We start from the raw sequence: 15,180 nt of genomic DNA, 5'->3' as shown, positions 1-15,180 counted from the left end.
AAAACCCAACCTTACCCTGTATTGTCAGTAAATCATCAGTTTGCCATTATGTGCTGTTGGGAAGCTACAGGAAATCTAAGATGTTTTGAGAAGTTGCACAAATGCCCTAACTGGATATTTTTACTAAAATGTTGCTGTATAGCACATCATTGAGCCAGACATTTCCCACCCATCCAATAATTTACCAAAAAAATCAGTTTTACAATGGTTGAATATTGCTGAATTTGACAATTTAAATAGGAGTAAACTCCCACATAATTTGATAAGTTTTTTACTATTCTATCATTAAATTAACATTAATCTACTACCTGGAACAGCAAATAAAAATGTTTAATAATGGATGTTACATGACAAATCTGTACATTTCTGAATTTCTCTGAAAGTTTAAACAAGTGCAGTGCCCATAGGCCTTCACAGAAATTAGGGAAATCATCACCATGTCTGAAAATGTTTTGATTATTAAAGCCTATCAGGACAAAACATAAACAATCTACAAGGCACTGCATCTTTACAGATAAATAAAACTGCCCCAAGATTTTCAAATCAGCTTTCTCTACACTTCATTACAGTCAACAGAAAGAACACCTTCGACAATAAATTCCAAATTTGTAAGGACGCAGCCTGTAAGTTTCTACTTCCAGGCAAAAGTTTGTAAATTCTCACTTCCTTGTATTCAGATTATTTTTAATGCATTATCTTTACTTTTAAAAACCACAAAAAATGAAAATGTAAACATTGATGGCAACCTGCTCTTTCAAATGAAAAGCTATAACTTATAAGGTCCTTGATACTGTATCAAGTAAGGTATAACTATAACATACATACAAAGATTGATACACACTAAAATCAATCCAGATTAATGAATGGCTTAAGCAAGATTCATTATCCATCTTTAGTATGTACACAGAACTACTGTGAAGACCATAACCAAGAAATCAAGCTCTATGACAGAAAGAAGCAGTGTTCTGTGGTGCAGACCAAGCAGCAGGACTCTTTTCAGAGGTCAAACCCTGCCATAATGCTTTGTAAATATAAGAAAGAAAAAATTAAGCAAATGCTTTACAATGTGACAAACTCATAACAGTGACAGGACATGTTACTCAAAATCAAGCCCAGTGCATTAATATCTGCCTTGAAATACACAGAAAGCCATCTCACCACAAAACAGTATGGAAACTGGCTTATGCAGAGATCACAAATTTTCTAATTAGATCTTTGGTTTACTCCAAAGAGAATCACAAGACATTAAACTTTGGGTGCACAGATGCTCTAAGACTGGGCTGGCTGGCACAAGACAACTCTTGTTATACTTACCCAGGTACATCCAATACTGGATAAAAAGTTCAGATGCATTTACATTTCAGAAATCATTCAGGAAAACCTAGGCCTTACTACATTGCATGCTACAGTCACTAATGTAAGGAAAATTGCCTTCTGGATGAAATGACATTTCATATCAACGTCCAAACGTAAGCCTTTATAATGTTCACTTTCAAAAAGTGTTGCAGAGAAATAAGTTAAAAACCCCCCAACATTACAAAGTAGCTGACAGAAAACAAATAGAAGTAGATGATGTATTCAGATGAGTGCTGGAGCAATCCAGAGAAGCTTTTAGAGAAAAGAATTATAAGCTTTTCTATACATCATTCCTCAGTAGTACCTGAGATAACAGGAAGACATGAGTACTGTCCAGGTATGATTTAGTCTATTCCTACAGACTAAAGAAGGGAAGTTAACAGAAGGAATTTTCCAGATTACAAAGACACATAGCAAAGTACCATATCCAGTCTGTTTTTCACTTGCAAAACTTCAAAATCTCTTGTGAGCAAAATATGAAGGTCACTTTTATGAATTAACTAGGGTTTCTGGAAAAATCTGCAAAGGCAAAAAGAAACCTATTACCTCAGTTCCTGGAGAGGGTTATCCATCCTCTGAGTTGTTAAGTTTGATAGGACTAATGGTTTTTCTTAGTACAGCACGTCCCAACAAAATGGTACCAGTTTTCATACAGGACCTTGATCTTTCAGTTGCATCATGACCATAGTTGCATTGCATTTGCCCTCTCCCAATTTTGAAGAACTTGTTAACATAAGAAGTACAAATTGGTGCAATTACTAATGTCCTCTTTAAAAAAAGGCCCAAAACTAAAATCCCAAAAACGCACAAACCCAAAAGCACCGTGCCACCAGCCACCAATTCACCAAGAATATTCAGAATGCTATAAAACTTCCCTTTCAAGAACTAGTTGTTCTTCCTCCCACCCTACTTTGTGAACATAGCTTATCTCCATATGGTATCCTCACTGTGTTGGTCAACACAATTTGCAGGAGTGTCTGAAAGATCATTCCCAGTGAATGAATTATTATTTAAGGAGCCTGAAGTCATCTATTATTCCACTATGATGCTTAGACAGTAGTTACTGCTTGGGGCAGATGACAATGCACAGATACGTAAAAGATTAAAAGAGTTATAGTCCAAAACCCAGTGTGATACAGAATACATCAGTGTAAGGTGATTGCCCCCAATTTCTCCTTCCACCCCATTTCCCATAAACTCAAAACCTTATAAAAATCAAGACTTTAGGCTTGATATGCTCTATATCATCTGGAGATTTGATACTTTATCTGTCTTTGTCACTTGTTTACTTAGTTTATGTATACTTCCCAAACTGCTTCTTCCAGAGTTCTAATCTTGAAAAAATTCTCTACACCCAACAAACAAAGATGTACTTTATTCGGTACATATGAAGCACAGCTACCAATGTTTTCTTGACATATGGACAGTGGAGAATAAGAGAGACACAAGAGCTGTTCACACTTCACCAGCAGTCAGAATGACAGCCGTCACACACTTTGCACTGAGCCAGTACAAATAATACATTATTACCAAACTCACCAGGATTTCATCCATACCTCGAATGAGACCTTCAGGGGAAGGGATGAGATGACTAACAGTGTGATTTTGTCTTGAAAACCTCCTACCACAGTGCAAGAGTCATGCTCTTGAAGGATATAATAGACAAATGAGATCTGTGGCCAAGACTTGTGTCTCAAGTGTTTTCTGTATTAGAAGATGACTGTAACTACATTTGGCTTTCCATCTAACCTCAAGGACATTTGATTCGTAACATGAATGCCTTCCTTTTGGAAAATAAGTGGTCATTTTCTGAGCAGCTTCAGTGAATCGGTAACTCTGATTCAGGTTTGACAACACTGGTCTGATAAAAACTTTACTAAAAATATCCTAACAGAGCCAGAAGACTCACTACTTTGAAGAAAAACAAACAAACAAACAAACAAACAAAAAATGCAAAAAGCCAAACTGTTCCTGGGCACAAAAACTCAAGGCATCTAAATACAGAGGTAACAGATCACTGGAAGGCTTTGGAACAACTTCAGAATTTTTACTAGAAAACAGTTAAAACAGATAGGAGAGTCCCCTGCCACAGACTGTTATAGGCAGTCCAGACCTCCAGCTCAGGCTTCTCATAGCACATAACTCTGATTCTGCATAACACAATGTTTCTAGTAGATTATGCAGAAAAGTCTAAAGATACAAATCACATTTCAGCCATCACCTCCCAAACCCCAGCTGCACAGTCCTTTCCATATTTTGCACTAGCTCTGAAACTCTTGATTATGCAGCAAGCTGATTCAATTTGTTAATTGAGAAGAAAAAATTTCATTTTTTTGAAGTCAGTTTCCTACTGGTTTAACAGGCTAATTCATCTCCGTGCAGACTTGACAAATAAAGCTAAATGCAAGCTAGGAATGTAAATCATTAGACTGGAAAGGAAGGAATACAAATTCCTCCTTCTCTGGCAATAACAGGAACCATGCTCAATTTTATCATTAGGATAAAATGCCCCTGAGAACTTCATTAGCAGCATCCAGATAATATTGTAGTCCTGGGAAGAGAAAGGGCCCAGAATGTGTATCTGAACAGATTTAACTTTGATTACTTTGCACAAAGCACTTCAAAGGGCTTCAAGAAAACAGATTCCCAAGTGCTGAAGACAAAAGTTGAAAGGTGTTATCACAGTAATTTTAAACACCAAAAGACAGGCCAGCATGAGGGAAAGAACTGTGGTCAGTGTTACAGGATTTCAGATCGTAACATCTTTCTTTGAGGCCACCATTACGGTTTTCAATTATTCACTGGATTCCTTTTCCAGAAGTGTCTCCTATAAGCAGCTCCTTTACTAGCAGAAGTGGAAAACGTCACTTCAAAAGAGAAAGTTACACCACAAATCACATATGTAAACTGAAGGGGGTTAAACACAATCTAACCTACTACCACTGACACCTTGAGAGCTCCTGTGGAGTATTATACTAAAGAGATTGTGGACACAGGCTTATAAATCTGATCTCTACACTGATACACACTGCACAATCAATTTGATTTTGCATTTACTTTTTGTTTTATAAATACAAAATTACTATCTGAATGAAACCTATACAGGTTTCTAAGGAAGCCACTTCATTAAAGCTATTGCTTTGGAACTCCAGTGTTACTGAAATGCTCTTCCTTTGTAATTTAGAAGAAACTTCACTTTAAGTAGCTCTGGAGAGAATTTGTTACAGTGAATCAACTGTTCAAGACCCCTCAAACACTGTTTTAAAAAGTACATAAAATCTGGAGGAAAAAGAATATGGCAAGTGAAGATTTTCCTGCACTGCTATTATAAGTAAAACGAAATAAAAGCAAAGGTTAAGTTATTTCAAAATTCGTATTTCTGTATGATATTTCAATACAGTAAAAAGAGGCTCATGATATTTCTACTTGCATTTATATAGTAAATACAAACATTTTATAACGTTTGATAAAGGTATTTTAAAGTTTGATGGTTTGGAAAGTTAGTAGTAGTCCTAAAAGCAACAGGTCAACAAGTACCTGGCACACGAACTAAATTCAAAGTCTCTCTTCCCATGCTGCTGTGTGACTGCAGCTGAAGATGGAATATCACTAAGGCAGCTTAATTTCCCTTATCCAGTTCAACACCTAATTATTCAGGTACCACTGTGTATTAGAGCAAATCCAAAGTGGATTGGGTGATACAGATTACAAGTATCTGGTTTTAAAAGAAAGTTCATTCAACCTATTATTTAGAATGATCAGGATTTGTGAGCAGGCAAACAAAACATAATGCTCAATTTCTTTGCCAGATGAGGCAAAAACTACACTGGCTTCCCCCAAACCTACAAGATATATAGCTGCACTATTGCAAACCTTTTAATAACAACAGGACATGTTCTAAGAAACATGAGAACCACAGGTGGTTTTCTTTTTCCCCTTCTGTTTTTAAAACATCATTTATTTTAATAAATATTTACATATTTAAAAATCCTACCAAGAACAGGACTGCAAAGTCTTATTATCAATTATATTTAAACTTTTCCTGGCAGACATTTGTTTACCCTACTCTTTAAAATGTAATAACCGTCATGGAAACTTTATGGTCTCCTTAAACTGTACCTTTAAAACCTAAGATATGAACTATATTTTGTCAGACCTTCAAAGAAAGTAGTAAATAAAAATCAAACATCCAGAACAATCTTCATAACACATGATATATGAATCTTAAAAACTTATTTTTTCATAAAAGTACGTGGTTTAGGTATAAAGTGCTTTGCTTTTTACAACACAGAAGACATCATCTGTTGAACAAAAAATTGTACAAAACTGAAAGTGATTATCAGTTTGAGGCAGAGGTTTAATTCAGTCCTTGCTAACAAAGTAACAGAAACTCTCTTCCTACCAGTGCAAGCAAACAAGAACCCTGCATCTGAAACTTCCTATATAATATTTGACTACTTCCTTCAGCTGTTCCAAGAGATACCCTCTTTCTCCAGAAGAAATACCTCACTGTTATCCCAATTCCTCCCCTGATACACATCGCAGCATTTTAGAATGACTGACAGCTTTGTCTCAAGAGTGGCTCAATGTAAGGAACAGTGCTTCTGCACTCCACCATGAAAAGGTCCACACGTATTTCCAGTCAAGGGTAGTAATCTATTTTAAAACAAGAATTTATTGTGTTATAGTATAAAGACACTAAACACAAAACAAAGTGTTTAACAACATGAATATTGACACAAAATAAAAGCAAGATAGTTTCAAGCCAACTCCGTAACCATTTCATGTCAGAAATTCCAAGTGAAAGGAAGTTACATACACAGGGTCACCCTAGGAAAAGGATGGCACCTTCAACTAATTCAAGCCCTATTTCAGGACATCATAGCATTGTCAGAATAGTTGCATTATTTTGAGGGCTTGAGTGGTATACAGGCTTTGCCTTGGCCCTCTATATATACGCGAACTTACCCACAGATCTACAAGAGAACCAATGGAGGCATTTCTACTGTAAACTAGAAGACCTGAGGTACATTCTCTTCTAATCTACCTTGCACTTTTTTGATCTAAGTATATTATAGGGGGTGGGTAGTTTATTAAAGAGCAGCATAAATTTGGTTATTTAACTTCACTATAGTCCATGTGATAGCACAGGTCAATAAAATGTATAATGCTTTGCACTACAACACCCATCTTTGACAAAATACAATACAGTATGTCATAAAGCTTCTATGAAACCATGTATTGTAGTTTCACAAGCTACTATATAAAAAGATAACTGAATCTGAGATGTACTTGAGCCATTTCTTCAGACATTACCTGGTGTCACATTAAGGTCTCTTTCCTGTAGACTGTTTTGATAGGATCCATTATGTGAACCATTCATACAGTAATTTCTCAAAGATGCATCAATTGTTTCAATTAATACAGAGCAGTTAACATGAATATATAGATTAAGTATCAGATTACTGCTCCTCCACATGAAATGTTTCCAAAAATAACCAGTTTGATGAACTCACAATAATATTTTCCTAAACAAAAAGTTGGAGCGTATTTCATTTGTTTAAAACTACTTTTTTTTGGCTCCTAAAATGAACTGAATTCTATGTTTCAAAGGCTCATTGTGAAAATATATACACACATCAAATTCATATCCAAAGCTAGATTTTACCATTGAGTTTTAAAGGCCAAGAGATATTTTCAGTACAGTAGAAAAAAAATAGCAGTTCCTGAAGTTTATTGTAGCCTCACTTCACTGCCAGTATCTATAGTCCTATTGCTGTACAAAATACTCCTCTGAAGCAAATCCATCTGAACTCTATCCACCCTGAGTTTAGCGACTATACTTTTTTTTAAAATGTTTTAAACAATAGGTAACAGAGAAGTATGTACAAGGCTATAAAACACGTCAGTTATCATACAGCAGATTAAAAAAAAAAATCAGTCTTTTCAGCCAATTTTCTATTACTGTAGTAATTCATTCTGGATTGGGTTTAGGGATTTTTTTTTGCTTTTGTTTGTTTGTTTTTACATCAAGTAGCTACTTGATTTAGACATTCATGCATTAATTGCTTGAATTTCTTTTTGAGTGCAACAATAAGGCAACAGTAAAAAAAAAATTATAGAAATTTTGCATATGTGTAAAGGTATTAAGTTTATAAAAGTGCTTCCTAAAAAGACAACCTAATTGCAGTATCAAAATATTACAGAGTGCTGAGAACAACTATCATTTCAATAAATGTTGCTCCACAGAAAAATGTCTGATTTTAGGCTTTTTCCCCTTTTTTGGTGAAGTAAAAGCCTGGAAAAATTGCCATGGCTGCATGGGACAAGCAAGTTAAGAAAATATACTTTAGTCTAAACTTAAATAAGAAGGTCCACACTTTTTTGTGAAAACTTTAAGCCTCTGTCAAAAATGTATTTTTTTTTCTTTTTATAGTACAGGATTAAAAGACAAGATGATGCTTACAAGATAAAGAAATAATTTACATGAAAATATCTTCTGACAAAGCTTTTCAATCAAAATATTGTTTTGTAACATTCAAACATGACATACAACACAAAAGAAACAGTGAATGCAAACAAAAAATGTTATATGGATTGCTTTCAAACACATAAATAAATGAAATATTGGTGTAGGCAGTAGGGCTCATGCTGATGGCTAGCAGGAAATAACAGTGTGCAATCTATTTGGAAAAAGCTCTAAAGTACAAATTACAAGCCCAATTACGGACTGCAGCAAGTTCAGTTATATCACTGCCATCCTCTATCTCCAAAATAAATTCTTGTTTAAATCACTCATACCCTAAATTACTCATACCTTTGCTTCAGAGATATGAATAACTATATACAAAAAGTAGTTTTATTTCACCATAGGGATAACATTGTACCTCTCTGCCAATGTCACTTGAAAAGCCGCCCATGTCAAAACAATTTGACAGCAGATAAACAATTCAATAAATATGTAACGATCTTATTACAGTCCTTCAGCTAGGCATGTTAACTCATGCTGCTAGTTTTGTGGTCACAGTGCATAGAATCCAAATATAAAAGAATGGGCTGGATTTAAGGTAATTGTCAATCCCTTGCTTATAATCCAAATATATCCAAAACTTTCATAAGCTCTGTCATGCATCAAACTTTTTTGTGGCAGGAGCAAAACCTTTCCCTGGTACAATGTCCATTGCCGGCAATGGATGCACCAAAACCGCCAAGGAGCTCAGTGTTATTGCACAATATATGAAGACCTGGAATTCTTCCAAAAGCTTAAAATAAAAATAATGGAATTATTCTGACATTTCTGGACACCTGCATTAATACTGTATGACTAATAAAAGCATGTCAGTTGCATGGACTGAACCAGCGATCAACATGCGCCCAGAATGCACACTAGTAAAAATGCAGTCAAAGGAAGTAGTCTTCATTGCCTATAGGTCACTTCCAGTCAAAGGTTAAAGTTCAAAGACTGAATGATCAAAGTGCTCATTTTCTCAGTAGGACTATCTTCTGCTACGAGGATCACAAAATGGTGGCATCAACATGTGTCATCTTTAAAATAAAAGAAGAGCATTTATGGAAAACATATAAACATTCTAATTCTAAATTAACAAGGTGCTACAGGCAGAAACAATTCCTAGCATAGGCAGTAACATGCAGAGGAAATACACTGATTGAATAGTTCTATTGTTTTGTTCAATACTGATGTAGGGGAAAAGAGATTATCAAAAATTAAACTTCCAAAATACACATACACCACCAAAGATACTAGCATTAGCAAATATTCCATTAAAAGGACAGTCATTTCCATGCTCAATATTTAGAAAGCCACTTGCCCAGAAAATGAAAAATCAAATATTCTCAACATTTCGCATCCTTGAAGTACAGCAGGTCCACACCAGTTATCGAATTGAGACATCCTTTTATAAGGAATATATATAGGGATATATAAAGGAGTATATAGGGATAAGAGAGGGCAGAGTGGGCTGCTTATAATGCATTCTCAACCCTTTAAACACATATATATTTATACATATGTATATTGATTTATTTCTCAAGATTCAACACAAAACTACAGTTGACAGAATTATGCAAAAATAGTAGGTTGCTACTATAATCCTAAAATCTTAAACCTAAAAATAACTTACATATGCTACATTTTAGACACAGTGATTGGGCAGAACATATTTAAAAAGTGTATTCTATGCCAATCTCTTCTGGATTATGCTCCATATTAAATATTTGTCTGTGAATGCTCTCCCATTTAAATGTTTTCCTTCATATATCAACCTGCAGTGTATTTGCACCTGGTAACAGTAAATACTGAGTTGTTAACAGAAAGCAAACTTACTGTCAGCTTATTTTTAAACCACTTGCAATCTTGCCCACCTAAAAATTGTAGCCTTATAAACATTCTACATTCTCATGGGAAAACATTATGTTGTCAATATTATTACTTGTAAAAAACCTTTTCAATTTTATAGTAGGCTACTGTACATGTAAAAAAAAAAAAGGGGGACAAGGATGCAACAGAGAGAATGGGTATTTAAATGGTGCACTAAAATTTTAGGACAAATACCAGAACCAAAACCAAAACCAAAGAAAGCCTCCAACCCAAAAGCACTAAGAAGGGGCTGGATGAAAATAAACACCATTGCCCTTTTTTTCCACCAAAAAAAAAAAAAATCTACCTCCTGACAACACCAAAGCCAGGCAACAGCTTTATGAAACTATTTTGAGTCTAGATGCCCAAGTAACCTTAATCTGGAAATCCTTCTCCATATTTAACACAACATGAGCAACTCTCAGATTGAAATTGAACATAAAAGTCCATATATAGTTGAAATAGACATTGGGTAGGGCAGACAATCCAGAAATATTTTCAGTTATCAAAGATCAGGAGCTTTAAACAGGGCTTCTGAGGACATCATTTAGTAGCAAACAGGGCCACTTTGTGCAATAAGTTGTTGCACTGAGGCAGGGATGAAATGAGAGATTAAAAAAACTCTGTAGCAAGTTAAATGCAGACACATATTTACATGTCAGAATATGTCCCAAAGTGCCACTTTATCACTCTGTGTTCATATAGGTTTGCTTTACATCAGCTCCCTGCCATGCACTATTTTGCTCCCAGGTAAATAAATTCTGGGTATCTATTGGAAAAAAATATTTTCCTTCAAATGCTTGTATTAATACAGATGACAGACTTCTTCCTATCTCTTCAAAACACATGGATCCAACGTCACACTGAAGCTAAACCAGTACAATGGCTAGCTGACACCAGAGGGGCAGAACCACTTTGCATCTCCCTCCCTGTTCTTGTATCAGCACTAGCATTTAATTTCACCCAGTGGTTACTCTTGAACAGCTGGTTTTCTTTCTCAGGTGGGATTGTTTTTTCTCCCCTCATTTACCCAGCCAAATGTGGTTCAGCCATAAGATTAGATATGTGACATTTCAGTTGAAGCGTGAGCAGAACATAGAGATGACAGAAGCACCTTTTCACACTTCCCATTTTAGCGTAACCCAGCAGTTCTTCAAACCCGTTAAGAAAACATTGACAATTTAAAGATCATGCCTTGGCAGTCTTGTTCCACGTCTATGCAGGAGAAAAAAAATTACTTCTCACTGAGAGAAGAAGCAAATGACACACAAAACTCAAAGGGAAAACATTCTAGCATTTATGAAACTTCTGTCTAGTGGATATCGGGTATGTTTAATTTTTTCATGTAAGAATTTAAGGCAGGGAAGAAGCCCAATGAACTTTTAATCACGAAGCAAGACGGTATGAGTTATTTAAATAAACTGACTTGCTTTCACTTGCTTCACATTGGTTTTTAGGTTGCTCCAAATTTGAGGAAGGGTAAGGTTTTCTAACCTTCTGAAAAAAGCCACTGTATAGTTACTTCACAGTAATTAAATTATTCATTCAGTGAACTATAATCTTGATAGTTTTAAGCCACAATAATACAGCAACCTGCAGAGTCAGAGAAACCACATTTCTGTTCACACTAATTTGTTGTTTTGCTTGTTTAATGAAAATTGAATTTCATTATTAAGAAATCTAAGTAATATCTGCAGACTGTTCTCCTTTTGTGGACTTCTATTCTAAATCAAAATGAGACTAGTACAAATTAAAAGTAGACAGAACATATTTTAATTACAAGATAAAGCCAATAAATGGAACTTTACTTGTTTCTCTTTTAAAATAAGTAGTAAGTGAAAATAAAAAGTGAACAAAAACTTTGCCAAAACTAAAAATGGAGAAGCACCAAACATATTATAAGAGTGTGAAAACAGAGAGAGAAGAGAAAGTGACCGCTGAATAATATGGTGAAGATGAAAACCCTATTCTTGTGGGTAATATGGTTATTATTCTTGGAGTCAATTTTAAAAACAATCACACAATAAACAGTCCCAAGTTTCTCAAATACATCTTAATCCCATGCCATACAGTACTTTTTTTACTGTACCTGAAGTTACCTTGTTTTAGAGACACTATTTCAGTATTATGAGGAACAGAGTTTCATTCTGTTACACTACTATATATGAAAACCCCAAGGTCTTGGCAAGTATTACGAAACTCTCAAGTTTTTTTTGTTAAGGCATCCATGGGTTTTTAAGAATCTTAAGGGTGAAGGCTTTGGCATTTGCCTCTCCAGTCATGAACTCTCACTGTCCCAAAAATTTGCTCTCATTTCACTTAGGGAACATGTCCCAGTGTGGGGAGGCAGCGAAAAACAGAGGATGTCTTACGATGCAGCCTTCAATGAAAGGTAGTGATGGAATCAGCTCCCCTGCACTACGCTAGCATACAGTATTACCTGCTCTAAGACATCCCCTCCCAAAATACTGGGGCTTCCGATAACTACCATTTGTACAGAATTTTCCTAGGGAAAATAAAGAAAGAATTGCTTAGAAGAGAAACAAAGCCCAGCCCATCTCTACCCCCTCCTTCTCTCTTTCCTCACCAATGAAGTGGACAAGACAAGCACACACAGCCAACTGCAGTTCTGGGTAGAGGATGACAAAAACTGAGGCAGAAGAAAGAAATAACACAGTATAAAGCAAGACAGAGAATACATGCAGAAAAAAAGAAAAAAACACCCCAAATCACAAAAAAATAAATAAAAAACCAAACTCCCAAATCAAAACCAAAGAAAGAAAAAAACCCCAACCCAACACTAGCACTGCAGACACTGTAGCAATCTTAGTTAAAGTTGGGGTTTTTTTCTTTATCATGTACATGGAGAATCTTATTACTATATTATTGAGTATTAGTTCTTAGGAGCCTTTTAAGTCAGCCAACTGTCCCATACTGGAAATTCTGATTAAGAGTGGAAATTAAATAAAAGACACAGTTGTTTACAAATACATAGGTATCTTTTCAACACCATGAAAGCTCTTAAAGTGTTAGTAACAACAACAACAAAAAATGGGTTTACAGCTAAACTTAGTTCCAGTATGTCCCTTTCCCAATCCCAAACTTGTCATAGACTAATGCAGTCTACCAAAACTTTAATTCAAACTCAATCCTACAATTTAAAAAAATATTTGTTTACACTTCTACCAGGAATTATTAAAATGTGATATAAAAAAAAAATCACAACAGATTATCTCAGAAACAGGATTTTAATAACTCTTTGAAATTAAAAAGTTTTAATGCTTTGAATGCATTTATCTTACTTTCCTACATTTTAATTGCCTTCAGCCTAAAAAGAACTTAAACATTCTTGGTCCTAGTTAAATACTTACCATGATACCACCATTTTGTTTTCTTTGGATTCTTGTTACACGTTCTTACATAAAATGAGTTATCTGGAGGTCGCCTCTGCAACAGAAGAAAAGACCTACAAATAATCAAACAATCCTCATATTGTAATACACGAGTTATTTAATAAGCTTATGAAAGGTTACCATGTGAATGCAGTGAAAATGATGTAACAGGCAGGACTAGACCTTTGTCAAGAAAAATCTCTTAAAGATCCAGGTAACAAATTCTTACTGGAGATACTCCAAGAAAAACATTAATGAAAAATACCAAAGAGTTTGGCAATAGGGAGAGAAATAAAAATAAAGGGGGAAAAAAATGGAGAAAAAAAAAAAGAAAACAACACAAAAGAAAGAAACAGCTGTTGTTCAAAAAATCCCCAAACTAAATTCCTTTGCAGTTTGAAATCCAGTTCTGATGTATTAGATCCAATTCACATCCATAAGGCTCAGCTTGAAGTAGGTGAAAAAACCAAAAACGTAAATATCTATATCTAATCCATACTTCATATCCTTCAGTTTTCTTCCTAAGTGTCATCATTATATCAAACAAGTCATAGGATAGAATACAATACAATGCCATTTTGGAGTGTTTTTTCAACTACATGCACAGGACTAGGACTGACTGGGATGCAACATAAATAGGCATGTTTAGATAGCACACACGGACAAGCTCTGACCACATCCAACTTCCACAGATAGCCCACTGCGAAAGAAATGGTCCAGAGCAAAAGGGCAGTTTCTTTACAAAAAGGTCTAAGGTATTGGTGTACCAAAAAAAAAGCAAAATAAAAATTATCAAGATCACTGAAATAGCACAGATGCAAAGCCTTAGAAACATCTGCACTAAAGACAGTTCAATTCATTTTGCACAGCCTTTAGAGATAGGATAATTTTACATAGAATTGTCCTAAAACACGATTGAACTTTAGTTAGGAGAACTAGGTGGGTTCCATTTGTTCCTCTTTTCCAATAGTGATATGTAAGCAGGTTACCATGAAAACAGTGACAAAGTACTTACTGCACTGTTTATCTTGAAGTTCTACCTTGGTATTTTTTCAGTAGTAGAAATGTAGATATAGTAGTTTTGCCCAGTTTAGAATTTGAGACATGAAAATTTCACTTTGCAAAGTAGAAAACTATTAAACTTCTATTTTTTCTACTCCAACAGTGCTAAAAAAGCCCATACCTTTTCTTTGCAGCTGGAAAGCATGCTAATAATGCTAAGACAAACAGATTGCACTGAGAGAGCTGGAGACCAGTCTTCCGTTAGAATGGATAAACAGATATGACCATTGCTATAAACATGAGGATGAACAGGAATATTGTCTCCAGTAAACATGACCTAAAAAAAAAGAACAAAAATACCTGAGACTTATAGTCCACATTTTAAATAAAACTGTATTGGTTTTAGGAAAACAATATAATCTTATTTAAGGAACAGGTCTGTCACGTTCACTTACACTAAATAACGCACTTCACCACATTTGGTTTATTTATTTTTGGAAACTATTAAATAAAATATAAAATAAACAATGGAAGCCTAAATAGCTAGTGATGATGGAGTTAAATAAATAGTTAAATATAGAGGATTTCCTATGAATACTTATACAGCATAGAAAAATTCACAAGATAACTTTGTACAACCAATGAACTAAATAAACCTTTTTTATATCTTGCAGCTTCAGTCTTTCGTGTCAACACAGCTGCCTAGCCAAAATACTGGATTTTAACGATTTTATAAGCCACAATGTTATACATCAAGAAGCACAACGAGATCCATGAATGAGTATTTCTATAATCCTGGACACAACAGAAATTAAGTTCTTGCCAACTCATTCAGGTTCCACCATAAAGAGTAAAATTAAAGTGCATTAATCTTATCAGCTATAAAATAAAGGAAACCAAAGTTTGTTACCAAACAGGAAATACTTTTAAATCTTTGCTTCAAATGGAATATATTTTTATTTGACACGGATAAATATGAAGAACGGCACTTAAAATCTAAACTTCTGTCTATTAGAGGAAATATCACAGTCAAAAAAGTTAAAAAAGCAATTT

The 15,180-nt window shown here is 34.8% G+C and overlaps 1 protein-coding gene across 3 annotated transcripts in view; it reads right to left on the bottom strand.

Moving 5' to 3' along the window:
• Positions 1-6,011: 6,011 nt before the first annotated feature.
• The window catches only part of UBE2W (ubiquitin conjugating enzyme E2 W), a 30,176-nt gene continuing 21,007 nt past the window's right edge, over positions 6,012-15,180 (bottom strand). For all 3 annotated transcript variants that reach the window (XM_050315046.1, XM_050315054.1, XM_050315036.1), the window contains exons 4-6: positions 14,309-14,464; positions 13,105-13,180; positions 6,012-8,901 (exon numbers count right to left, since the gene is read on the bottom strand). In XM_050315046.1, coding sequence (XP_050171003.1) covers positions 8,888-8,901; positions 13,105-13,180; positions 14,309-14,464 — 246 coding nt within the window. In that variant the 3' untranslated portion in view covers positions 6,012-8,887. The remainder of the gene's footprint in view (positions 8,902-13,104; positions 13,181-14,308; positions 14,465-15,180) is intronic.

The sequence above is a fragment of the Myiozetetes cayanensis genome, unplaced genomic scaffold (genome assembly GCF_022539395.1).
Source record: "Myiozetetes cayanensis isolate MyiCay16 unplaced genomic scaffold, myiCay2020 scf1, whole genome shotgun sequence".
Taxonomy (NCBI): Eukaryota; Metazoa; Chordata; class Aves; order Passeriformes; family Tyrannidae; genus Myiozetetes; species Myiozetetes cayanensis.
Note: the sequence above shows the minus strand (reverse complement) of the source record. Positions and strands in the feature narration are given on the sequence as shown.